The 27,871-nt window shown below is 40.1% G+C and overlaps 1 protein-coding gene across 11 annotated transcripts in view; it reads left to right on the plus strand.

Moving 5' to 3' along the window:
- Kiaa1328 (KIAA1328 homolog) overlaps positions 1–27,871 on the plus strand; it is a 294,734-nt gene that overhangs the window by 22,847 nt on the left and 244,016 nt on the right. For 10 of the 11 annotated variants that reach the window (XR_015642431.1, XR_015642433.1, XR_015642432.1 and 7 more), the window contains 1 exon segment: positions 8,869–8,984. Coding sequence is in view for 7 of the 11 variants with exons in the window: in NM_001437308.1 (NP_001424237.1) it covers positions 8,869–8,984 (116 nt within the window). In the remaining 4 variants the exon portion in view is untranslated. 11 annotated transcript variants of the gene reach the window in all.

Raw genomic sequence — 27,871 nt, forward strand, 5'->3', positions numbered from 1 at the left:
TATAACTGCATCCCTTAATTATAGCTCAATTATGTTATTTCTTTAAAATTGCATATCTGTCTGTCCACCCCCATCCACTCCTCATGGGGATCTAACGTTCGGATTCAGGGTTCCACTGTGTTGTCACTTATCCCATCCTTTTAGTGTTCTCCAGTCAGTGACATTATTTCAGTCCTTCTTGTCCTTGTCATTTTTAAAGAGGAGCAATCAAATATTTTGTATAATTTCCCTCAATATGGGCTTGTTGGTTTTCTCTTAGTAAGATTCAAGTTCTACATTTATAGCAAGAATATGAAAGAAGTGATGTACCTTTTGCTGAACCTGGTTGAGGTGGAGTTTACTGCTTCAAGTTTCTCCATTGTGAAGTTGGGTTTTCCCTTTTATAATTAGTAAATATTATAGTTCTATGGGATATAATGAAATGGTAGTTAATGTTTTGTTATTAAACTTCTTTCAACTTTGGAAATGGAAATGAAATGTTAGGAAAATAAATGCAAAACAAGTAATTACACCTGTAATTACATTATTAAATCTTATGACTTAAAGGATGTTGTTCCTCCTCTTACAATAATAAAAATGTGGAACAAACTGAATACACATGACATTAGAATAGAGCTGACAACTAGCTCAAGACCGAGGAAGACCTGTGCTGTAAGGGAAAGGCAGCAGTAAGCACTAGAGGACCTGGACTACCTGGGTTTTAGCTACATAAAGTATGTGGGAGATTGCTGATGTCCAGTGTGGGCAGGTAAGAGTGGGAGAGCAAATGTAGGGGAAGCTTTTGTTCAGAGGCTCTATTTGGCAAGATACTGATTTCTCTTGGGGCACTGTTGGAGGGGAAACAACACTTGCCATGGGGATGATAGGGAGGTTCTCTATCTTCTTTTGGTAAACAAAACACATTTTCAGGAAAAGGATATATAATTTTTAGAATTCATCTGATGGTGGGAGGGAGGCACAAAACTGAATGGAGGGAAGAGTTACATGCTGGAAGAAAGACAAGAATACTTCACAGGCCCAGGCTGGTAGAGACCAATACTATAAGCATAATCATGTAACCACCATGAAAACCTAGCATAACCAAGGCCAACCACCGCATGCACAGTAAACGTAGAGATTCATCAGGCTGAGAAAGCATAAAGCTGAATGTGGGACAGACATTGAGAAGAGACATCTGGTCTACCTGAATGGAAGTTTTGTGTAGAGAATTTGGTGCCTATGGTGCACCGAGAACCAAAAGAGTTACAGCAAATGTTGAGGCAGGCTATTCATAAAATCAGTAGAACCTGAGCCAAGGAAAGTCTGCTTAGTTCTGAGCATTGAAATATATTCATCTTGTTTGTTGAGGTACTGAAGATATTCAGACATCAGTAAACTACAATACACAGGAGAAAGCAGAAATATGAGAGTAGCAGAAGCAGATGCAGTTAAGATGCACATGCTGCTGAACAAGCTGAGGAAGAATTCTAAACAATTGATTAGCACATTTAAAATCTGTTTTCTCTCTGGTGCCCAACGTATTATAACAAAATATGTCAGCTTAAAATACTGATAAGTTTCTTGGAGACTTTGCTGTTTGAAGATATTTTGAGCCCAAACATTAATCTTGTAACATATCTTTTTTGTTTATATTGAGATAAAAAGTTTAATTTTTAAAAGCTTCAACAAAAGTTTGCCTTTATAAAACTTGTTTTGCATGGTGGTATCTAGGATTTAAAATGTACTCAGAAGGAGGTTTTTTTTTTTAAACTTCAGCCCCTCCCTACCTCTCTCCCTGCATCCTTCCTTCCCATCCCACCCCTGTGTGTGTGTGTGTGTGTGTGTGTGTGTGTGTGTGTGTGTGTGTGTGTGTGTGTATGTAGCTTTGGTCTTTGGTAAGTTAACCTTTCTCTCCTGACAGTTTACTGTAAGCATCAAGAAGAAGCCAGTGCCTTCAGCATTTACTTGGCCCCTGGCTTTGATAACAATTAGCAACACTGAGTAGGTCAGAAGTCAGTGTCTCTTTATGATCTAATCTTAGGTGTGATATGTCTGATTTAGCCCTAATAATAGTAACAAATCATGAGTGCTGGGGTAGAGGGATTATATTTAAAGAGATTATATTTAAAGAGTCAAATTTATCATAGTAACATTTTAAAAATACATTTCAGTGTATTTAATGTAGATCCCTTTATGTTTCTTATAAAATAATGTCACCTGCATTTCTGTCTGGTCTGTATGCATTTTCTTTTCTTCCATGAACCTCTAGTCACCTTCCAATAGACAGTTATAGTTGACAATCTTGCCTTGTTCCAGAAGAACAAGGACAGAAACAAATTGTTCTTTTAGATTATCTTTATAGGTGGATAGCTATAAGGAATTTTTAAGGTGTCTTTTCTTGGAGGGGAGGAACAGTTACTTTAGTCCCAGGTTACTGAGATTTTTCATTATGGCAGGTTGGCTTTGACAATTGTCTTTCCTATCCTCACAGATTAGCATGTAAAGTTTCATATTTGTTTATGTGGGTTAGTTTATGGCACACATCTATGTATGCATGCCATGTGAGTGTAGGTACTAATAGGGGCCAAAAGAAGGCATCAGATCTCCAGGAGCTAAAACAGTGGTTCTCAACCTTCCAGTGCTGTGACAATTTAATGCAGTTCCTCATCCCCAACCATAAAATTATTTTGTTGCTATTTTTAATATGTTGCTAAAATTATAACTATAATTTTATAAGTCATAATGTAAGTATCTGATTTGAAAAATACCTGATATGTGAACCCTAAAGGGGCAGTGACTCACAGGTTGTGAACCACTGACCTAGAGTCTCAATTGTGAGCTACTTGACATAGGTGCTGGGAACTGAAGTAGGGTCTTCTGAAAGAGCAGCAAGCACTTTTAACTGCTGAGCCCTTACCAAGCTCTACTAGCCCCTCCCCTACCCCTCCCCTTCCACACCCCCATTACCGCCCCCCCAATCCCCTATACTGGGGGTCCAACCTTGGCAGGACCAAGGGCTTCCCCTCCCCTGGTGCCCCAACAAGGCTATTCTCTGATACATATGCAGTTGGAGCCCTGGGTCAGTCCATGTATAGTCTTTGGGTAGTGGTTTAGTCCCTGGAAGCTCTGGTTGGTTGGCCTTGTTGTCTTTGTGCTTCTTTAATCTAATTTTTTTTGAAATTTTCATATAGGCATACTGTGTTTTCATCATCCACCTTTTAACTTCTCCTATATTCTCCATTCACTCTCATTTTCATGATCTTTTCTTTATTAATGTTAAACATTGTGGGCCTGTGTATTGGAGGCTTTCCATGGAGATCTCTGGCTCGGCCAGGTGCAAGGGTTCAGGCCAAGGGGAGAGAACTCGAGCAGAGAGGGGGAATTGCCTCTGCCACCTCCATTGGTGGTGCTGCTCCACCTTTGTCGCCACCACTGCTGCTTCAGTTGCTCCAAGATGTCAGCTGGACTGAGCCAGCAGGATGCTGACTAGCCAGCAAAGGGTGCCCAGGAGCTTCTGGCTGCGATTTTGGGAGAGCAGATCTCTTCCCCAAGTTGCAGTGTTACAGTTCTTATGGTAGAAGCTCTCGGATGTAATTCTTGCACATCTCTAGTTCTTCTGGATAGGATTCGTATATACAGTTTTGGTGTGGGTCAGGGTCTGACAGGAGGTATTTCCTATTGGCTTGATCTGAGTGCTTGGGAATACCTTATCTACATGTGGGCTGGCTTGGGTGCTGCTCCTATGTGACTGATGGTCACAAACCTCTCTACAGGGGGCTGTGGGGGGCTGTAGCTACATGATGGGCCTGGTATCCTGGGAGTTTAAGGAAATGTTTACTGTCCCTTAGGGTTGCCAGGGTTTCAAACCTCAGTTCACCTGGGAACAAGGATGCCTTTTACAGCCTACTGCCCCACAATACATAATGTTATACATATGTACATGCATACATACAAATATTCACATGCATTTGGATTCATTTAGGGTTGCCTATATATTTGTTTAAGGCTGGCCACTTGGGATCAGATAATTTATTACCCCTGCTTCCTTCTTGGGTCCATTTACCTGAATATGTTTTTCATCCTTTTACTCTAAGGTGATGTCTATTCTTGATGGTAAGGTGTGTTTCTTAGATGCAGTAGAAGGATGGATCTTGTTTTGGAATCTAGTCTTTTACTGGGGAATTGAAATCCTTTATATTGAGAATTATCAAAGAGCAGTGTTTCTTGACTTCCATTATTTTGTTGTGTTGCATGCCCCTCACCTGTCCGCTCTTGTTGTCCAGTGTTTTCTTGGGTGTGGTTAACCTCTTTAGGTTGAAGTTTTCCCTCTAGTGCTTTCTGTGGTGCTGTATTTGTATAAACATATTAAACATGTACAAATTGTTTGGTTTTATTGTAGAGTGTCTTTTTTTCTATTGTGATTGAAAGTTTTGCTGGTTATAGAGGTCTGGGTTGGCACCTATGATCTCTTAAAATTCTTGATCTTAGAGCATAAGCCATTGGTGTTTTGTTCAGGAAATTTTCCCCAGTGCCCATGTGATCGAGACTCTTCCCCACTTTTTCTATTAGTTTGAGTGTATCTGGTTTGATGTGGAGGTCCTTGACCCACTTGGACTTAAGCTTTGTACAGGGTGATAAGCATGGATCAATCTGCATTCTTCTACATGTTGACCTCCAGTTGAACCAGCACCATTTGTTGAAAATGTTATCTTTTTTCTATTGATGGTTTTAGCTCCTTTGTCAAAAATCAAGTGCCCATAGGTGTGTGGGTTCATTTCTGGGTCTTCAATTCTATTCCACTGACCTACCTGCCTGTCTCTGTAACAATACCACCCAGTTTTTATCACTCATGCTCTGTAATACAGCTTGAGGTCAGGGATGGTGATTCCCCTAGAAGTTCTTTTATTGTTGAGTATAGTTTTCACTATTTTGGGTTTTTTGTTATTCCAAATGAGTTTTCAAATTTCTCTTTCTAACTCTATGAAGAATTGAGTTGTAATTTTGATGGGGATTGCATTGAATCTGTAAATTGCTTTTGGCAAAATGGCCATTTTTTCTATATTAATCCTGCCAATCCATGAGCATGGGAGGTCTTTCCATCTTCTGAGATCTTCCTCAGTTTCTTTCTTCAGAAACTTGAAGTTCTTGTCATACAGATCTTTCACTTGCTTTGTTAAAGTCACACCAAGATATTTTATATTATTTGGGACTATTGTGAAGGGTGTCATTTTACTAATTCCTTTCTCAGCCTGATTATCCTTTGAGTAGAGGAAGGCTACTGATTTGATTGAGTTAATTTTATACCCTGACACTTTGCTGAAGTTGTTTATCAGGTTTAGTAGTTCTCTGGTGTAACTTTTGGGATCACTTAAGTATACTCTCATATCATCTGCAAATAGTGATATTTTGATTTCTTCCCTTCCAATTTGTATCCCTTTGACCTCCTTTCATTGTCTGATTGCTCTGGCTAGAACTTCAAGAACTATATTGAATAAGTAGGGAGAGAGTGGGCAGCCTTGTCTAGTCCCTGATTTTAGTGGGATTGCTTCAAGTTTCTCTCCATTTAGTTTAATGTTAGCTATTTCTTCAGTGATTCTATTTCCACCTTCATTTCTTAGTGTTTTCATCATTTCTTTCCTTTGTTTGTTTTTGTTTTCATAGACTTCATTACAAGGTTTATTAATATCCCTGTATGGTTCTTGAACATATTCATCATTCCTGTTTTAAAGTCCTTGTGCTTCAGCTGCGTTGCATTTCTCTGGGACTACTGTAGTAGGGTCACCAGATTCGTTCTAGTAGAGGCACATGGTCTTGGTTGTTGTGTTTTTGCACTAGTGTGTAGCATCTGGGGTTAGGCTGATTGAGGTGTTTCCAAGTATTTGGCTTAGTTAGTGTTACTGTTATGGTGAAACACTGCAACAGAAGGCCTGGGGAGGAGAGGGTTTATTTGATTTATACTTCCACATCGTTGTTCATAATTGAAGAAAGTCAGGACAGGAGCTCAACTAGGGAGGAACTTGAAAGCAGAAGCTGATACAGAAGCCCTGGAGGAGTGCTGCTTGTTGGCTTGCTCATCATGGCTTGCTCAGCCCACTTTCTTACAGGACCCCAGGACCGTTTTATAGAAGCTCAGGGAAGGCATCACCTACAATGCACTGAGGTCTCTGGCATCAACCACTAATAAAGAAAATGCCCTATAGCTGGATCTTCTGGAAGCAGTTTTTAATTGAAGTTCCCTCCTTTCACATAACTCCAGTTAAGTTTACATAATACTAGCCAGCACAGGGTTGATATCTGTTCTTGTCTTTGATGGATGGGTGTTCCTTTCCTTGTTTTTCTTGCCTTCTCTTGATCTTAGGAAAGTGTAGTGGCTGTGTTGCCTGATAGAGAGTGCTACTTCAAGTCAGTGGGTGGCTTAGAGGCGTAGGTGTGGGCTAGGTTAAAATGGCTTCAGGAAAGAGCAGAGGGGATCCTATGCACACCAAGAGTGGGTTCCAGGAAGTTGGAGGCTCCTATAAATTGTAGTGAGGTAGAGGAAAGATGGGGATTAAGGGTCTAGTGGGATCTTGACTCTGAACCAAGAATTGGAGTTGACATGTGAAGGTGAGTACCTGTAAGCAAGTTGATATTGGTCTGAGGGTGAACATGGAGAGATTATAATGGAGAACAGGAAGGATGGTGTAAATCATCTGCCTGAGTCCCTGCCTGTTGTGGTCAAAGCCATATATTTCTCTAGAATTAATATAAATTTATAAGCATAAATTTATATTAAAATGTTAATACGTGTGACTGTGAAGGATGTTTTCATCACTGAGACATCATGACCATGGCAGTTATTATTATTGTTGTTGTTGTTTAATATTTTTTACAGTCCAGTCATTATACCCCTTCCCAGTCTACCTCCCACAGTTCCTTATTCCATTTCTCCTCCCCCATCTCCAAGAGGATGTCCCCACTTGCCCACCCTAACCCCACCTGACCTCCTCCCTCCCTGGGGCCGTAAGTCTTTCAAGTGTTACATGCTTTCTTTCTCACTGAAGCCAGACCAGGCAGTCCTCTGCAGTGTACGGGTCGGGGGCCTCACATCAGTTGGTGTATGCTGCCTGGGGGTGTCTGAGAGATCTCAGAGGTCCAGGTTAGTTGAAACTGCTGGTCTTCCTATGGGGTCGCCCTACTCCTCAGCTTCTTCCAACCTTTAATTCAACTACAGGGGTCCCCAGCTTCTGTCCATTGGTTGGGTATTAAGTATCTGCATCTAACTCATCTGCTTGTTAGGCCTCTCAGAGGGCAGCCATGCTAGGCTCCTGTCTGTAAGCACACCATAGCATCAATAATAGTGTCAGGCCTTGGAGCCTCCCCTTGAGATGGATCCCAATTTGAGCCAGTCACTGGACTCCCTTTCTCTCAGTCTCTTCTCCATTTTTGTCCCTGCAGTTCTTTTAGACAGGGACAATTCTGGGTCAGAGATTTTGACTGTGGGATGACAACCCCATCCCTCCACTTGATGCCCTGTCTTTCTACTGGAAGTGGACTCTACAAGTTCCCTCTCCCCACTGTTGGGCATTTCATCTAAGGTCCCTCCCTCTGAGTCCCTAGTGTCTCTCATCTCCCAGGTCTCTGGTACATTCTAGAGGGTTCCCTACCTCCTACCTCCCGAGGTTGCCTGTTTCCATTCTTTCTGCTGGCCCTCAGGGATTCAGTCCTATCCCCCCCCCCCCAATACCTGATCATGTTCCCCACTTCTCCTCCCAATCCCTCTCCCACGCAGATCCCTCTCTCACTCTGCCCCCATGCTTTCTTCTCCCTCCTAAGTGGGATTGAGGCTTCCTCACTTGGGCCCTTTGGCTTGTTAACCTTCTTGAGTGCTGTGGATTATTTTTTAAAGGTTTTTCTAAGTCTTTTTTTAACTTATTTGTTCTTTATATATATTAAATTCTGACCATACTTTTCTGTACCTCTCCCAGTTCTTCCTGCCCCCAGATCCATTCTTCCTGTTTCCAGATGGAAACTCTTAGAAAACATTTCATTGGGAGCGTACTTACAGTTTTAGAGGTTTGGTCCATTTTCATCTTCATGGTGGCAGCATGGCAGCATACATGGCACTGGAGTAGTAGCAGTAAGGCCACACCTCCTAATTCTTCTTAGTGCCATTCCCTGATGACCAAGAATTCAAATATATAGGCCTGTGGGGGCCATTCTTATTCAAACCACCACAGGGGGCTTTTGATATTAAAACATAAGATCATCTTACAGAGAAATGTGAACTATGCAAATAATATTTAAAGTAAAATATAAGATATCAAGAGGAATTCATTCCTTTTGGCGCCATTGCTAGAAGTGCCATCTCTAAGTGTCTTTTCATGTTAAGTAAGAGGAGTTTATGGGCATTTTGGGGAAGTCTCCTGAAGAGTCAATAATTGATGGTGGTGATAATTTTTTTTATGTATAAGGTATTGTTTTCCTTCCCAAGAATTAATAAGGCAACACTGGGCTTGAGCTCACCGGCAGTTTCTGTCCTTGTGGTGCCAGTGTAGCTGTTCCCTTCACCAGATTATCCCTTTGTTGACTGACCTACTCTCTGCTCTGTGCGAGATGGGGGCTGGGATCTTTTATTGTTACTTTGTGCTGTGGCATTGCTTCAACAAAAAATGTAGACTTCGATTCCAAATGTTTTCTTGTCATATCTTTTAAAATTTGGAGCATAGATGTTGCAAAGTTGAGGAAGAGTGTCTTATGAAAGAGTAAACTAAAAACCATAGAGCCTCCTACGAGCTCTGTGAGCCTTTGAGGAAGTGTGCAGTTTCATGGGCTGCAGCTTTAGGCATGTGGCTTTATTCTGAGGGACTTTTTCTTTTTTCATTTTCTTTGTTTTTTGGTATTTCTTTTTAGAGTAAGTGAAGAAAAGGAGGTGACAGAGGAGCGACTGAAAACTGAGCAGGAGTCCTTTGAGAAGAAGATCCGGCAGTTGGAGGAACAGAATGAACTGATCATCAAAGAAAGGGAAGATATCCTTTTGAAAGTTTCTGTTATTTTATATCCAGCAGATGTGACTCTTGTATGAAGAAATTAAAATCAGAGAAATAATACATGTTATACTTTCAACAGAGAATACATCTGCATGTGCTGCCGTCTAGGCATTTAGAAAGATATTAGTAGCATGTGGTATTTCTTCCTTTGTACTTGATAAGGCCACCTAGCTTCTCTACACGCTAGTTACTACGCAGATTTGTCAACTAAAACATGATAAGAAGTCTAGGCACCACCGTAAGATGTTGGATCTTTATTAAGTCCTGTCCCACTGTAGTAATGGAGTCTTAGCCTCCTTATCGTTATATTTCTTATAGATAAAGCTTAAATAGTTCATAGATATGCTGCTTTGCTGTAGACACTAGAATGAAAGAGAAATTTAGAAGTTACAACAGCAGCTTACAGAATATGTAGGTGTTGTAGCTGATAAACAAGCTTACAGAATATGTAGGTGTTGTAGCTGATAAACACTTATATCAGCATAAAACCAACAGTGTCACAGAGCAGAGAGCTTTGTACTTTAGAGTTAGAAAGGTGTATGTGCAGAGCCACTAAACCAACGTGACCTGTAGCCACTCTGGGTCTGGACTGTGGTTTTTGTTTTTTATTTTTTTCTAAGAGACTTTCTAAACCAGGTGACTTAGGGACATTCTGATAATAACCAGAAGACATTGTTCTGCATTACGCTTTGTAGGAGTTCTGCAATTCTGAAGTGGACTTTAGGCAAATCGTTTATTTTGATGTGTCCATAGAGAGATTTACTGCCTGTAAATTTGTATATAAATAACCTGAGAATTGAAAATGAACTTGAAACAAAAAAAAAGAAAGGTGTGTGTGTATTTATATATATTCATATATGTGTGTGTATTTATACATATTAATATATATGTGTATGTGTGTTTATATGTGTGTGTACTTATATATATTCATATATGTGTGTATGTCTGTATTTATATATATATGTGTGTGTGTGTTTATGTGCATCTGTACATGTACACATATATGTACATAGTGCATTTTATGAAAATAAAGTAAAAACATTTTTAAGATTTACTTTTTGTTTAAATCATGCGTATCTGCAGTAGGGCTTTGTGTGAGGGCAGAGCCCATGGAGGACAGAGAAAGGATCCCTTGGAGCCGGAGTTACAGTTGTTTTCTAGCCATCCCCAATGGTGCTGAGTGCCTCTGAAAGAGCAGTAAGTGCTCCTATGTGATCTCCTTGCTCTTCCTGATGAGGCAGTGGGAGCAGAAAGGACAAGGGAGTGGGTAGGGTTGGAAGCCCTGTGAGTACATACTGTGAATGACCGACCTGGACCAGCTATCAGGACACAGATCAACTTCACTTAGGTGATTCAAGGCGTATAAAGTTTTGGAGGACTGAGGGTAGGAACATCTAGGATGGGCAGAGGGCATTGGTTGAGGGCTTAAGGTACCAACAATGCTTCATTAGCATGAAGAAGCACGTTATGAATCTCAGGTGCTGGCTAAACAGGTTCTTATCAGGAGAAAGGAAGTTGATCCTATAATGTAATTGAGGCTATGGGACACTCCTCAGGTAGAGACGTGTAGGGGCTTAGAATTCCCCAGATAAGGTCAGAGAATGAGAAGCCCTGCCGATGAAGGGAGTCTCCCATAGTGAGCTGATCCCAGAGGCTATCCAAGTCATGGTGGACTTGGACCTTAGTTACCAGAAATTTTCCATACTCCTAAGTATTGAATCATTGCTGTAGGCACTATAGAAAGATATTTAAGTTTAAAAGTTTTTTCTTAGAAGGACATATGAATTAAAATAACTATATATAACATAGATGAGAAACAGCTAAACAGAGTGTGATGGATCTGCCAGCAAAACTAGTGTGTGAATGCTTGAAAGAACCATCATCCTTATTGGCAGTACATTACTAACTTGGTGTAGTTATTATCTCAGATAATAGACATAAATTATAGACATAGTTTTGCATTGACAATAATCATGTATTTTTTAAAAAATTAGAAAAATCTGATCATAATGATAAATTAACTAGCTTAAAAATCACAAAACTGTAACTTTAAAAAATGAATTCTGAACTTCTTTATTTCAAATAGTGGAAGCACGTGATAGAAAATTAATACAGTTCTAATTTTTACCTTTGATTAAAGATTATAAGGATTATTGACTCCATAGTAGTAAAAAATAAATTAGCTTCTTTCTATACTTTCCTTCTGTCTGACTCTGACTCTCTGTTTCTCTCTGACTTTCTTTTTGTCATTTTTTTTCTGTTTCTCTGCTCTATCGTTCTGTTTGTCTCTCTCTGTTTCTGCTTCTCTTTCTGTCTGATTCTCTCCCTCCGACTCTCTGTCCTCCACTATAGTGTCTGGATAATCATCTTGGGCCTCTTCTGGCTTGTTTTACTTTCATTGTTCTAAGAATGTCCCTCAGGTCAGAGACCATGTTCTGCTGTTTTACTTTCCTAGTCAGAGAAATGCTATTTACTGAAAATTTATAATACACTTTGGCTAGTTAGTGTGTTACAAAAATAGTAGTTTAGAAATCAAATGAAAATTTTATTTAAGGATCTGTTTTTCCTATAAGAACTGGAAAAAGATGACTCTGTTGTGATTTGGGGGTTTAAAGTTAACAGTTTAAAGTTGGCTGCTTTACAGTTCTGACTTCTAATGACTACTCCAGTTCAGAGGACCACATTTGAATTAGGGTAGGAAGAAAAGGGACCAGAGGTCTTGACAACTGTAAGTCCTCTCCATTTAAAAATAAAAGAAAAAGCCTTTCTCTATGTATCCTGTCATATCCTCACCTGATAGTCTTTATCCGTATTCTGTGGCTTTCCTGTCAGCACAGGAGGCTGGACAGGTGAGCAGCTCATCTGACTTGGAGAGTTAGCAAGCAATGAGAGAGGAGACTGAAGTTAGCCTCCAACTCTGGTACAAATCAGGGAATATAGAACTCACCTTTACATGAAGAGAAGAGTTGATAATTTGATCTTCCTGGGACAAAAATATTGTACAGCATCTAATGGCATCAGGGTAAGTTAAGGAACTAGGGTAAGAGAGACAGTTATTAGAACATTTGAAAGCTTGGGCGGCTATATTAAGTCCATGTTTGTATAGTATTATACTTAGAAACTTTTGTAGCTTCCCAGGAGAAGGTAGCATATAATTTTAGTGGGCAGTGGTGACATTTGTACTCTGTGCAGAATGATGTTTTTCAGTGCAGAAGCTGTATATACTTACCATGTCCATGATGGTTTCTTCTGAAAAGCAAAGTGTTAAGATAGCACAGGTGCCTTAGCACAGCATTTAGTATTTTTCCAAGACTTAGCTCAAGACGCACCATTAGTTCTGTGGGCCAAATCCAGTATGATTTATGCATTGTATTTGGTGACTTTTGTGCTCTAGGCTCCATAAGTAGTTGCAAGAAAGACCCTGGGATTCACTTAGCCTAAAATATTCATTATCCAGCCCTCTATAGAAGAAGAGAAGAGCATACATGAAGTCATGAGGTCATACATGAGACTTGGATCTGCTTCATGTGCAGTGAGCATGGTGCTGGTGTAGCATTTATTCTGAATCATGAATGAGGATGGAAGTGAATGATGGTATTGACAATGAAGATGGATTAGTTATTGACAATGAAGATGGATTAGCTGATGTCATCCATTTAAGGCATTTTAAATCACAAGTGATAGGTCATGTTTATAGAAGTTTATTGTCAAAAGGGAGAAAGAAATAATACAAACAAAGCTACTCAGATTTTTGTTACAAGTATATTACACAGGTACAAATCTCCTTAAGAGAATAAACCTGTCAGAGGTTAATACAGAAGATTTTACAGTACATAAAACTCCATAAAACTTCAAAACATAAAATGAGCTTGTAATTTAAAACAATATAATTTTAACTACAGATACATTTACCCATCACACATGAATGATTCAGGTTCATCTACATTGAGTCAGATAACCTCAGTTCATTTTGAAGTTTATTTCTGTGTGAGGATTATAACAGTGAATTATAGTTTGGGACATTTTTAAGGTAGTTATACCAGATTAGTTTTTTTAAAGTCTAATAACTGATTAACTATACAGACTAATTTCTTAGTGGAAAAGGAAGATATTTTACATGTTTGCATAGGGATAGGACATGCAATATTTTTAAATAGAAAACTATTTTATTAAAACAAAAATTTTTGATAATTTTTAGTCTTCGAACAAGGAAATACTATGCCTTAAGTGCCATTTTCAGTGCCATATCATCTCTTGAACCTTGTGGAACTTTTGCCTGCCTTGGTGTGAAAGGAGAGAGAGTCTGACACTTAAAGAGTAATTTGCCCAACAATTCTAAAACATGTAGGCATATGAATATTATAAATTGTAATAGATGTATCTTTTAGAAAAGTTAATTAATATTTGAACTCGTATTCTAGAGAATGACTGAGATTGATGGCATTAGTAAAGCTTGTAGAAGGAGAGTTTAGTCTGATATCTGCTGGTAGCATCACTGAAGTATGACGAAGCAGACTGAAGCATAGTGCACGTTAGAGTAAAAGCATCCCTGTTTTGCATTGACTACGAAAGACTGAAAGGTATTGTTTTCACTCCCCACACTGTGGTGTGAATGTGTATGAGTGTGTGTGTGTGTGTGTGTGTGTGTGTGTACATACGCGTGTGCGTGTGTGCATGTGTGTCTCTGTGTGCTGCGTATGGTGCATTTGTCCATGCAGATAATATGCTCATATATGTGGAGGCACCACAGATAGAGGTCAGGTGTTTTCTTTAATCCCTGACCACCTTCTTTTTTGAACAGTCTGTCACTGAACTTGGAATGGGCCTGTCCCCACCTGTGCAGCACTGGACTGCAGTGCACGCCAGTGACAAGCATGCTGGAGGTTTGAACTCAGGTTGTAATGCCAGTTCAGTCAGCACTTTACCAGCTGAGCCATTTCCCCAGCACCTACCCCCCACTGCTTATAAAATCAGGGACTGAGTTCAGGACCTCAGCAAATGCTGTCCCACTGAGTATATCTCCACCCTGAAAACTAATGAACCTGTGAGCCTTTTTTTGTATCTAATTATGTCTTTTTGTGGGCATGTTGGAATATGAACTGTTCTATTTATCATGTCTGTGAAGTGTCTAACAAGCTCTGTAGTAAGAACTGACTAAAAGATGGCATTTGTCTTGTGAGCTGTACTGAGAGCATGCAGGAGGAGACAATTGGTCACTATATTTTCTGTCCCTCTGCCTTTTTCACCAGGGTTTGGGTGGTTATTATTGTATTGTACAAGTGCTTGGGCTGCTTCTAAGAACTGTGGAGGGGAGCTTTGCTGGGATCTGTTGGTTGTTCACTGAAGAAAATCAAGAATATTTTGTTGTTGATGTTTTTATTTGAAGAGAGTGTGTTTGTCTGTTTGGACTTCTTTTTGTATTGCCGCATCAGAAACTAAGTACTTCCCCTCTGGGTTTAGAAATACTATTCTCTTAACATTTCATATATATACATTTAATTTGTTCATAGCTACCCCCTCATTCCCTTCAGTTTCTCTTATGCTCTCTCAGGATACATCTTGCTTCCAACTTTATGCCCTGTGTGTGTGTGCGCATTTGTGCGTGTATGATATTGATTTTGTTTAGTGCTTCCCATGTATGCATGGGTGTGTGCTCATCTACTGAGACATACACACCACTGGTCATCCTCTAAAGAGAAGAGTCTCACTCTCCCCGCAGTCTTCAACTGCATTACTGCCTCCATGGTGAAGTCCTTCTGTCTGTGAGGACTTTTAACTGACTTTGTCTTACACAGGTTTTGTGTGGGTAACTCCTCCTATGAATTCATCTGTACAGCAGCACATTAGGCCCAAGCAATGGCATTTTAGAACATTGCTCTTATATTTTGCCTTCCCCCTCCTTCACTATGAGCCCTGAACTGGGTGTAGGAGCTGTTGGTACATACCTGAGAACTAGCTATCACTCATTCTTAGTTATTTAACAGCTGCGCGCACCTATATCCTTTGCTGGCTTCCATGGGCCCTGCCTCCATGTACTTGCGTGCATGCATACATACAGATATATATACCTACATACATACATGTTTATAAAGACTTTTGCACTTTAAAGAAAATTGCTATAGGGATGGTGTTGCTTGAGGCCATTTTGGTTGCTGCATGATGCTGTGTCAGTCTGGTAGGTTTGTGGCCATGATGTTATTGTACACTGTCATGGAAAGTCATTGTACATCAGAATTATCAGACAGAAGAATTCTTCCTATTAATGCTATGAGGAGACAGTCCCACTTCAGGAGCAAAACTGATTGTTATTGGTTGATTACTTTTGTTGTTCTCTTAGCTATTAACCACGTGGAAGATTATTTCTTGGGCTAATCTTATAGTTCAATAGACAGAATACTTATCTGGTTTATACAAGGTCCTATATTCAGTCCCCAACACAAATAGATAAATAAGATTATTTTCTTAAAGTATTTAGCTACAAATCTAACTACAGGGTGAAGGGAATTGATACCAAATATTTATATAAAATAAAAGAATTATATTAATTTATCTGGCATACTTCATTTCAGTTGACCCTGTATTAGATAAGTTACTATGTTATAGCAAGCTACCTGTATACTTGGTTTTTTTCTAGAACTAGTCCAGGAAAAAGTAAAAATGTATTCCTCAACTGCCCTGTTCACCTGTGTATACACTTTCCTTATGAGAGAGTTCTTGAGACTGCCATATGGGTAATAAATTCATTGCTTTGTATCTGTACATTTAATCCCATCACAGCTTAGAAACAAAAATTAGTGTAAATAGAGCTGCAGTAAGAATGTCGAAAGTGACAGAAGAGGTAATAGGGGACTTAAAGCACCTGAACACTGGGCATGCCAATAGTCCAGACAGACGCTGCCGCCTGGATGGAGTGCACACACCGCAGAGTTAAAGGAAGCAGTCATGTAACAGGCTTCCTGATCTTGAAGTATCGAGATAACACTGTTAGCTTCTGTTCCTTTTAGGACTTCTGTCAGTAAAACACATTACGTTTTGATGTTCTGTCATGAACAGAGCACTTTGTCATACTTGGTCATCTTTGTGACAACCTGAAGAGTTAGGCAAGCAGATGCCTTTCGTCTCCTGGCCTGGAGAAAGAAGTGGGGAGACACAGAAGAGGCAGAGGTGCGCTTGGACCCATGCCCACTCCTCAGCTTGCTCGTCTCAGCACTGAGGGCACACTAGCAAGAGCCCTCTGTCACACCGACTGCCTTACACTGCAGCACAACTCAGAAGCATGGATAATGTGTGTCTACAGTGCTGAGGCGTTGTAGCTCATGTCTATGTCTAGACACAGAAGGAAGTCACGTGGCACAGGTTCTTGTGTCTTGGCATCTCTCTTCAGTTCTTCCCGTCCTCCCTGTGACGCGTTCTGAGCCCACTGTCCTTTTCAGGACCCTCACTCACAGCATTCCTGCAGGATTGTAGCATCCTTGTGTATGTGTGTACAGCCTTAACTGTTCCTCGAGACTGTTCCATCACTGTGGCCATATTAACCTTTCCTAAAAAGTAGTTTCATTACATCACTTGTCTTCTGATATCTTTCTATAACTTAATATGGTTTAAAAGATCAAATGGATATTTTCCGATACTAGAGATTGAACCAAGAGCTCAAATGTGCTAACTAGATATGTGCTGGGGCACTGAGCTGTATCCACAGCTCATCTTAAACCTACCCTGAGACAGCATCTAGGGAAGCTTCCCAGACAGGCCTTATACTAGCCTCTAATCCAGGCAGTCTGTGCCTACCTCAGCCTGTTGGTTATTTGGCCTAGCTACATATGGGTCCCGATCACTAGAGTCAGATGACATATGACCTTCCTTTGGTGCTCCTTATGTGCTTCCTACGGAGGCTTTCCCTAGGATTGGTTTTCCTCAGTTATCAGTTTTCGTTTATTTCTTTGACATTGGTCCTTTGACTTATTTTTTCAAACCATCTTTAAAACATCCTTCTCAGTAAGTTGTATTTACAGTATTTGGATCTGAAACAATTTATAGTGGTGCCTTCTGCCCCAATTTGTGTGTCTTCTTATTCTTTAGATAACCCTGGTACACTTGGAACAATTCTTGTTTCACTTTTTTAAAAATTACTTTTATTTTTTTTGTAGTCCAGCTGTTGCCCTCCTCCTGGTCCCCCACTCCTCAATGTTCCTCAGTCCATTCCTTCTTCACCCTGTCTCCAAAAGGATGTTGCCCTCCCCACTCCCTGGGACCTCAAGGGTTAGGTGTGTCTTTTCTACTGAGGCCACACCCTGCAGTCCTCTGCTATATATGTGTTGGGGGTGGAGGGGGGATTGGGCTAGCTCCTGTATGCTGCCTGGTTGGTGACTCAGTGTCAGAGATCTCAAGGCTCTGGGTTAGTTGAGACCTGCTGGTCTTTATTCTACAGATTTTGCATTTTGATTATGGTGTGCCTTCCTATATGTTTATAGGCATCTCTTTCTTTAGGTTGAGAAAGTTTTCTTCTATGATTTTGTTTTTCTTCTATCCTTATTTTTCTTAGGTTAGGTTTTTTCATGGTACCCAAATTTCCTGGATGTTTTGTGTCAGGAATTTTTTTTTGATTTAACATTTCTTCAATTGATATATCAATTTATTCTATTGTATCATCTATGCTTGAGATTGTCTTCCATCTCCTGTATTCTGTTGGTGATGTTTGTCTTTATTGTTCCTGTTCTCTTCCCTGGGTTTTCCTTCTCCAGAATTACCTCAGTTTGTGTTTTCTTTATTGGTTTTATTTCCACTTTCAGGTCTTGCACAGTTTTATTTATTTCTGTTACCTGTTCATTTATATTTTCCTGTATGTCTTTAAGGGATTTATTTGTTTCCTCTTTAAAGACCTCTACCTCAATGAATAGCCTAGTAAGAGCACCAGTGGAAGGGGAAGCCCTTGGTCCTGCCAAGACTGAACCCCCAGTGAATGTGATTGTTGGGGGGTAGGGTGGTAATGGGGGGAGGATGGGGAGGGGAACACCCATATAGAAGGGGAGGGGGAGGGGATAGGGAGATGTTGGCCTGGAAACTGGGTAGGGGAATGACAATTGAAATGTAAATAAGAAATACCGAAGTTAATAAAGATGAAAAAAAACCACAAAAACACAGGGGATGGAATATGGAAAGAGCTAACATAAAGACCTCTACCTGTTTGATTGTATTTTCCTGTTTTTAAAGGGATTTATTCATTTTCTCTTTCAATGTCTCTATCCTTTAAAGTCATTGTCTTGTGCTTAGGCTCTGTTCAGATATCCAGGGTTTGCTGTGTGTTGGATTGCTGTGCTCTGGAGGTGTCATATTGCTCTGGCTTTAGTTGATTGTGGTCTTTCAGGGGCCTTTAGCCATCTGGATGATTTTGGTCCCTGAATGTTCTTGTTGCAGTAGGTATTGGGGAAGGGGCGAACCTCGATGTCAGGACTATAGTGGGTATCCTTGGACTTTGTATTTCAAGTCCTTCAGGTCTATATGGTTCAGGAACCTCAAGTATAATGAAGGTGGGCAGAGAAGTGCCAGGAAAATGGAGTCCCCTTGGCATAGCAGGCTGCTCAAGGCAGCTTGGCTTGGCCCAGAGGGCTATAGAGCAGGGAAGATGGGAGGGGAAGGGAAGCTTGTCTGATCTGCAGGTCTGATGAAGGTAGGAAGAGAGGTGGTAGGAGAATGGAGTCTCCTTGGGAGAGAAGACTGCTCAACCGCTTATTTGTGACGGTAGCATTTGCTACACTGAACTGTGGCCATCCCAAATCTGTACATTAAAGCTTTCAGTTTTGGTGTGACTGTAGCTGAAGATAGGGTTTCTAGGAGAACTTAAGATTAAATGAGGTCATAATGTTGGGTGCACCCTGATCCTATAGAGCTGAGATTCCTGTGCTTTTCTTCACACAAATATAGAGGGCACAATCAGAAGGCTACTTGTAAAACAGCTCATAAGAAACCTGAACTGGGTCTGACCAGAACTGTGAGCAAGTCAATTGTTGCCTAAGCTTCCTCAGCTCTAAGCCTTGGCTATGAAAGAAGTGAAGTAGGATATATTAAATGGTGCCCCATTCTCTGGTAGCTTCCTCAGTATAAGGTAAAAGAGCCCTTTAACATATTTGTTACAGGGTTTTATGTCTAAACTTTATTTTGCTTGCAGGCATCATTGTCTACCATGTTCCGTATCTTTACTGCCCTGGCTAAGTAGTAATAGAATTTTGGTCACAACTTATTCTAGATTTGCTTTTAGGGATTTCTGTGACTTATTGACTGGTATGGGGCAGTGGACTATGCCACCAGACAGAAGAACTGGTAAGGTTGTAGCAAGTTCAGAACCTCACTGTTGAGAATGGCAGGAGTTTGAACCAGTTCCGGACCAGATACCTGTCTGGAGTACATGACCGCAACATCCCACAAGGAGGACCATGACAGTCAGTCATGCCTGGACAATACCTCAGGTCTTTCCCCATGCATGTTAGAGGATCCCTAACATCTCAGACTGAGCCAATGGGAAGATCTACCCTTAAATACCACACCATTCCAAATGTGTTTATAAGGAATGAAGTACACGAACTAACTTAACAAAAGTTTCTGAGGGTCTTACTGAGCTGTAACACTCCAGGGAAGAATTTTCTCTGCAGAACGTTTATTGTTGAATCTAAACCTGGCCCAGGAGCTGGTGTTCTGGCTTGACACTCACCACTCCATGCTCAGTGGCTGCAACTATGGCTCCTAGCTGCCTGCTGTGTCTTGCTTTCCCCTCAGAGAGCTACTGTAATACTCTGGTCTTTCTGGCCAGCATGCTGGGCTAAGGATTCCCTGCCAGTGTGCCCCAGTACGCAGACCAGCAGTCTGGGATCCTTCAATATCCATGGCATTGTCATTTCACAATAAACAAATGTTTCTTTTTAGGCTTGCTTTTTCTGTCTTGTACTGGTTGAAAACCTCCAGATACAAGTCCTTACACTCAACTCCAGAGGCCAGTTCATTGCTTTGCAGTGAGAGAAACTGGAATTCAACAGTTATGATGGGGACTGTAGCTGTAGAGTTTAGATGGTCCTTATGGTCATTTCTGATATATGTCCACATATAGATGTAGTAAAGTGAACTGGAAACCAAACTTAGTATGTGTTTATTATATGCTATATATTTTATACATCTTTCTATACTTCTTTAGAGTGTTAGTTCTGAGTACGTTGTATCCAATCTACATAGGGTCATATAAAAATTACTTAGGGAAGTTTAATCAGTTCTTGCATGTGCAAACAGACTTTAATGATGACCATCTTCTGTAAAGGACTATTCTGAAATCTCTCTTCATCTCAGCCCATTTGTATTGGCACAGTTTGTAATGACTTTAGATTTGAAGAATATAATGAATGGCTGTTATTAATCAAGAATAACTGTTTTCTTTACCTACTAACCTTAGAATGGCCTGCACAGTACAGATGCCAGCACTTTCACCTCAGCTACAGACTTTCACACCAACTTCTGTGTTTTTTTAAACTTACACCCAAGATTTGGCATTTAAGAGGTCTTTAATTTTTCACAAGTGTAAATGTAGTTATGGTATGTATGGTCATTCAGTGATAATGAGTTAACAAACTATGGGAACTAGGTCTCACTACAAATCAGATGGTTAGATTGTCATGCCTCTTATTTATTATCTTTTTGTAATGCATGTTGACAGTAATGTTATCAGGAGTGTTTGGGGCCAGATAGTTTTCAGAGGTTTTACAGATTTTCGCCTATTTGCACAGGTTATCAGCTGTACATGGTTAGTCTGAAACCTGAGTTGAGCGCTTCAAGGTGAGGGACTCTCATGCTTGAAAGGCTTTGGAGTGGACTTGGTACTCCTCTGTCTGTATGGAAACCTGCATCCTGAGCTCCTTGTTTCTCCTGGGTCCTGAGGCACTCGTGGAGCTAAGGAGAGAAAGAGCCATTTCTGTCAGTCTCAGAAAGTCTAATGAAGTCACTGCTGTTGTCTGGTGAATTTCCAGAATTTAAAGAATTGTTTCTTTCAAAAAAAAAAAAAAAAAAGGAAGGAAGGAAGGAAAAAAAGAAAGAACAAAAGACATTGCCAAAACTGAGACTAGAAATAAAGTTTCCCTCTCTAGAAGCTTACATGCCATAGAGACAGGCACTAAAAGAAACCTATGACATGATGACAAGAGAGATTGTCATCGGTATAAGTGCAGAAAAAACTTTTCACATGTTTACCTGTCTTCCGGGTAGAAAGCTCCAAGGCGTCAATGAGCCAGGCTGAAAGGACTAGAGGAATGGCTCATGCTGGAGACAGTAAGAGGAGATTTTAATATGGCGGCATGCATATTCACTTAGAGGATTTGCAGTACTTAGGATAGTCAGCAGATAACATCAGGTCGTCACTTGGGATGGCAGAAAACTAATTCAGCATGCTGCTAAAGCAGCTTTTCCTCATTAAATAAAATTATGTGAAGAATATTGTTTTTAAACTGTTATTAAATTAGGGACAGAATATCTCAGATATGATTAATCCTAATGTACGATAAAACAGAAAGGACTGTGGTGCTTTGGAAAGAGGACCTGTGTTATATGCATTACATCTTAGCGTTATGGCTTTGGATAAAGCACACTTTGTAAATTTTAAATTTTTTGTATATAATGTGTCAACAATACCTGAACAATTTACCAAAAATGATGGCCAAATGAAATAATATAAAATTTTCTGGTAAATGGTTAAGCTCTATAAAAGTTTTATTTATAAAATATTATCAAGAAAGTTCATAACATGTAAAATGATGTGAAGATTTAATAATGTCCTGCAATTAAATTGTAATTGTTCTTTTCTGTTTGAAGATTTTTTTCTTTAAAATTCTCATCTCAAAACAAAACAAAAAACCCAACAACAAAAATCTTGCTTTCTAGTTTTTGTGGCAATGATAGAAGTTTTTTTTTTAATTTTTTTATTAGATATATTTCTTTACTTACATTTCAAATGTTATTCTCCTTCCCAGTTTCCTGTCCATAAGCCCCTATTTCCTCCCCTCCCCTTCCTCCATATGGGTATTCCCCCTATACAGCCTCCTTATTGCCCCCCCATATACTCCTGCACTGGGGGTCCAACCTTGGCTTCCCTTTCCCTTGGTGCCCCAACAAGGCTATTCTCTGCTACATATGCAGTTGGAGCCCTGGGTCAGTCCATGTATAGTCTTTCGGTAGTGGTTTAGTCCCTGGAAGCTCTGGTTGGTTGGCATTGTGGTTTTTATGGGGTTGCAAGCTCCTTCAACTCTTTCAATACTTCCTCTAATTCCCCCCAAGGGGGGGTCCTGTTCTCAGTTCGGTGGTTTGCTGCTAGCATTGCCCTCTGTATTGGACATGCTCTGGATGTTTGTCTCGGGAGAGACCTATATCCGGTCTCTTTCAGCATGCATTTTCTAGCTTCATCAATCTTATCTAGTTTTGGTGGCTGTATATATATATGTGGGCCACATGTGGGTCAGGCTCTGAATGGCCATTCATTGAGTCGCTGCTCTAAACTTTGCTTCCATATCCCCTCCTATGGATTTTTTTCCCCCTTTTAAGAAGGAGTGGGAGCATCCGCATTTTGGTCATCCTTCTTGAGCTTCCTGTGGTCTGTGGATTGCATCTTGGGTAATTTGAGCTTTTTGACTAATATCCACTTATCAATGAGTGCATACCAAGTGTGTTTTCCTGTGATTAGGTTACCTCATTCAGGATGATATTTTCCAGTTCCAACCATTTGCCTATGAATTTCATGAAGTCATTGTTTTTGATAGCTGAGTAATATTCCATTGTGTATATGTACACATTTTCTGTATCCATTCCTCTGTTGAAGGGCATCTGGGTTCTTTCCAGCTTCTGGATATTATAAATAAGGCTGCTATGAACATAGTGGAGCATGTGTCTTTGCTGTATATTGGAGCATCCTTTGGGTATATGCCCAGGAGAGGTATAGCTGAGAGAAAAAGTATAGTGAGTACATTTTGATAGTAGCATTCAAAGTATACCTATAGGTAAGTTTAACAATCTAAAAAAACATTTGTACATAAAAAATATAGAAAATTCAAGTATAGATTTAAGTATGCCTTTTAGTCTTAAAGCATGTGAAATTTTTTTCAGTGTTTCAATTACCAGTATTCAACTTTTCTAGCATTATATATATATTTTTTTCCCAAGAGGAACTTTAAAAACAATTTATTTTCTATTTCTATAATTAATTTTTTCTTTCTTTTTTTTTCTTTTTCTTTTTCCTCCATCTTTATTAACCTGGGTATTTCTTATTTACATTTCAATGATACAAGTTTTAAGAATACATGTCAACTGCAGCCTTCCCTTCTCCACTGCTCCCAGCCTATCCACCAGATCCACTGCTCCTCTGTTTCCCGGCAGAAAAGAGCAGGGCTCCCACGTTACTGGCAAGAGACGCCGGCTAGGAGTGCGCTGAGGAGGCTCTGCACCATAGACTTCTCTGATCAAACACAAAGGAATCGCAGGCAGAAAGACGTAAGGAGCTTCAAAATGCCAAGCTTGGAGTTGAACCTACACTGTGAGGTTGCATGGCTCTGTCTGGGTCTGGCGTTCTTGAGCGTAATGAGAATGCCAGTAGCAGTCATCAGAGCAAGATGTGTTTATTTCATGTGGATGACCATCTGGTGTGGATGACCGTCTGGTGTGGATGACCATCTGGTGTGGATGACCATCTAGTGTGGATAACATCTGGTGTGGATGACCGTCTGGTGTGGATGACCATCTGGTGTGGATGACCGTCTGGTGTGGATGACCGTCTGGTGTGGATGACCGTCTGGTGTGAATGGCCATCTGGTGTGGATGGCCGTCTGGTGTGGATGGCCATCTGGTGTGGATGGCCGTCTGGTAGTAGAACTGCAGAGCGCTGACTCTGCGTTAGGGAAGCACATCTTTCCCATCTTGTCATTCTAGATTCAGCCCTCACGTCTACATTGTGGCCAGCAGTAGCACAGTCTGATTTAATTTTGTTGTAATGTTTATTGTTAAATTTAGAAATACAGTTGACTTCTATATATTTGTTGTATAGATTTAAGCTTTGTAAATTGTTTTTATTCTAGTACTTTTGTACATGGAACCATGTCAATCTGCAAATAAAAGCAATTGGCTTTTTACTCTGTCTTCCACTTCCTTTTCCTGTTGCAGTACTCCGGTTCTAGGTTAAATAGCTATGACTGAGAGAACACCCGTGTCTCGTTCTGCGTCATAGGGAGGAATGCACATTCCCCCTTGAGTTTGACACTGTCTATGGTAACACCCTTTTGACCCACTCTTTTGTTTCTTCAAGTTTCCTGCTGTTCCTCAGTTGTCCTCTGTTATAAAATTGTGAGTGGATGTCAATTACTCATAGCACGTTAGATGTCCTTACTGTGTGTTTCTGTTAGGCCTAGCTTCTGTCCTGTGTGCTGTGGCAGACTTGGACTGTAATGCAGGCGGCAGTACTTGGTGTCAGTTATGCCTGTTATGTGAAGGACTTGCTAAGGCAGTGTTCTTTGACTCATGAGAGCAACTTACACTTTACTACTAAAGCGGCCTAATCTGGCACTCTGCATCACCTGGAGATAGATCTAAATACAATAAAAGATTCTCTAATCAATAAACATGAGAGATGAAAAGTATAAACTATTGAATTCATGTGGGAGCTACATTTTTTAAGTAAACACATACTTAGTTTATATAGCGAGACTATGTCTGAGGTCTAGCAATTGTATTTACATTTAATAGTTTCTGAAAGGTTTTGTTTTCCTATCTACTAGAAAAGGATGAAGGGTCAGTTAAATTACATTTGGAGGAAGAGAATAAAATACTACAGTTGGCAGGGGAGTGAAAGCTAAGACATCCCTGTTCTCCAATTCTCACTGTGTCAGCATTTTCTTTACTATTTGGCTCCAGCTAAGTCAAAATTTTAAAGAGTGAGAATTTTCCAGGTCCTTATTATCTTATGTTAAATATTTAACATATTATAAGACAGCCCAGCTTGTTGCCAAGAATGAAGTGTAAGGTGGTTTATTCTTAAAAATCCAATCTTGTGGTTGCACGGCATTCACTGAGACATAATGTAGGACCGGCTGGAATTTATCTGTTAAAACAGACAGTGTCTTGGAACGAAGCCATCTATTGTCCACACTGTTAAAATTACCACCATATATTTTTATTTCTTAGACTCCCTCTGAAAGAAGGACCAGAGCCATGTGTTAAAAATACACTTAGTGAAGGTCTTAAAAATGTAATTCAAATATTAAAATTCTCTCACTGATGTTGAAATGGTCAGTCTTGTAAAATATTAAGAATTTTGCAGTAAGGTTCTTGTGGTCTTCCCAACAAAATGCCCTAGGCTGACAATGTTTTGAATATTGTTTTAACAATAAAGATTATCACGTGGTTATGTTCCCTAGAAGGCCCCACGGTGGTAATACCCCTAGATTTTGTCTTTAAAGAAAACTGCTGAGAGGCAATAATTTTTTTTGTATGTGTCCCATTTTCATTAATGCATGGTAATTGATGGAGTTGCAGTGACTCGTAGCAGTAATGAGTTCTAAACATAATAACGCACTCTTTTCTAATAAGTGAGCACTGCTGGGGTTTAAAAGCATACTAAATCAGTTGCTTTAGTATGAATTTATTAGTTTTTTTCAGCATTAGCTTTAATAGTAGTTATTTACATAAGCGTACATCCCATTAACCGCCATCAGGGCTGGAAAACATGCTGAACTGTTCATATTTTCATATAATTATTGAACATAATGGTTTCATTTGCATTTCTAAACAGTGATGTTTCTGTCAGCCTTGGAAATAGTGTCTTTACGCAGTCCCTATTTCACATCCACTTATTTGACATCGTTAAATTTTATGCTAATGTGCTTCCCTAGAATATCATCAGTAGGACAGATGCTTGTGCTTTAATATACAAATCAGGCATGTTTTCCCATCCTCCCAGATTGCAGAGGAAATTTTAAAAAATCTGCACTTTTTGATATAGAGTCCATCTCTATATAAATGTTGATGAAATAAAACTTTTAGGGTTAAATGTTATAATCTGATTGTCTCTTCAGAATGCTCTATTGTGAAAGCTATCTACCTGACTGGGTTAGCTCTGTTGTCTTGCATGGAGATAAGTCTTAATAAAACTCTTGAGCTTATGAATATTTAGAGTTCTGCTTCTGAAATGTTGATCTTGGGATGTAGGTTTTGCCACACTTTTGAATCCTTCAGGTCACAGTGTTAGCTTTTAAAGTGCTGTCTGTGGTTTTGTTCCTTTAATCCCCTAACCTGGGTTGTAAACTTTCTGGCTGAAGCTGTTCCATTGATGCTGTAGGCATCTTCGCCTCTGGTGCATTTAAGAAGTGTTGAAACAGTGAGTCAGGGGGTGGGAAGCATGTCAGGGAAGTAGCAGGAGACAGAGGGGGCTCTGTGGACAGAATCCTTGCCAATTGGTTATCTCTGTGTACAGTCAGTATCTGTGTGAGTGCTGTCAGCCAATTGGCCGAAAACTGTTAGGCGTTCAGTTACACAGTTGTTTGGGCTGTTTGAGCGTTTATGATAGGGGATGGTCATTGAAGCCACTAGACTTTCTGGGTTGGTCCAGCATCGTCTTTCCCTGTATTCTGACATCCGGAGCAGCATTCTGTTGTTGGCACTCAGGGAACCTGCAGTTCTGGAGCTGACTCTGCAGAAACACCAGGTTGGCAGTCTTGCAAGACAGAGCAAGACGCAGCAATGAGAAGAGTTCTTGCCCCAAATTACCTGCTAAAAATAAATCAGAACTGCTATAGCCCGAAAGTGATACAGCATGCAAGGATTGTTTGGATAGGAATGTGATTTGGCTTAACAGGTCAAGAGGCAACTGAGGTTTTTGTGAGGACTTCTATTCTTTGGGGAACTGTGAGAAAGAAATAGAATAAGAATGGTACAGAAACTACTCAATGGTTAGTTTCAAATGACTCATTTTTAACCAAGCTTGTTCATGAACTTTCTATATGATCTTTTAAAATAAGTTTAAAACTAGTAATTCGCACAATTACAAAATTTGAGGTATATTTAAAGTATCGGGCAGGCAGGAGTCTAAGGAAAAGTAGTCCCCATCAGCAGATCTGTTCCCACTTCAGGCGTCATATCCTACAGTGTGGGGGATGAAACAGACGCACTTGCCTGCAAAGACTGGCGGGCTGAGCTGAATGTCTGGAGCACCTCTCTCCCTGCCCCCAATGGCAAAGGAAGTCTTAAAAAGTTTAATTTTAATCTGAAAATCCAGACTATCTTTCTAGGACAGTGTTTTCAGCTCCTTTCAAGCTTCCTATAGCACCAAGTTTATTGCTGATGTAAAGGGTAGGTTGCTACAGAGGAAGAGAAACATTTCCCTGTCACCAAAACATCTCTCCCTCCTATACATACATCTTCCTTTTCTGCAAAGAATTTAACAATAAAATCAAAATGTAGTATTCCCATTCAGTACTACAGGGTATTCTGCTAATTCACCTATAATGCTCAGTGCCACAGCAAAGGAGTTCAAGTATTCCAGGACTTTCCAATCCAACCTCAGAGAAGAAGGTTCTAAGTTAGGTTTTAGAACAGCTTCTGTGTAGTTTTTGAAGTTCAAAATTCTAAGCAGTGTTAGAGATTAGCTGTACACCAGTCAGTTGAGAGGAGTTTGAATGTCGAGTTATATTTATTTTCTTTGTTATGGCTTGGAGAACAGACTTAACACCTCCTTTTGAGAGGTGATAGGACTACTTAGGGACTTGATCATGAGGCCTGAGCTCCCCCTGTTCTACAAGGCTGCAAGGACTCTTGGAACTGGTCTATATGTAGCGCCTGGTAAGGAAGCTTTCGTTCAG

The sequence above is a fragment of the Rattus norvegicus genome, chromosome 18 (assembly GCF_021556685.1).
Source record: "Rattus norvegicus strain SHRSP/BbbUtx chromosome 18, alternate assembly SHRSP_T2T, whole genome shotgun sequence".
Classification (NCBI taxonomy): domain Eukaryota; kingdom Metazoa; phylum Chordata; class Mammalia; order Rodentia; family Muridae; genus Rattus; species Rattus norvegicus.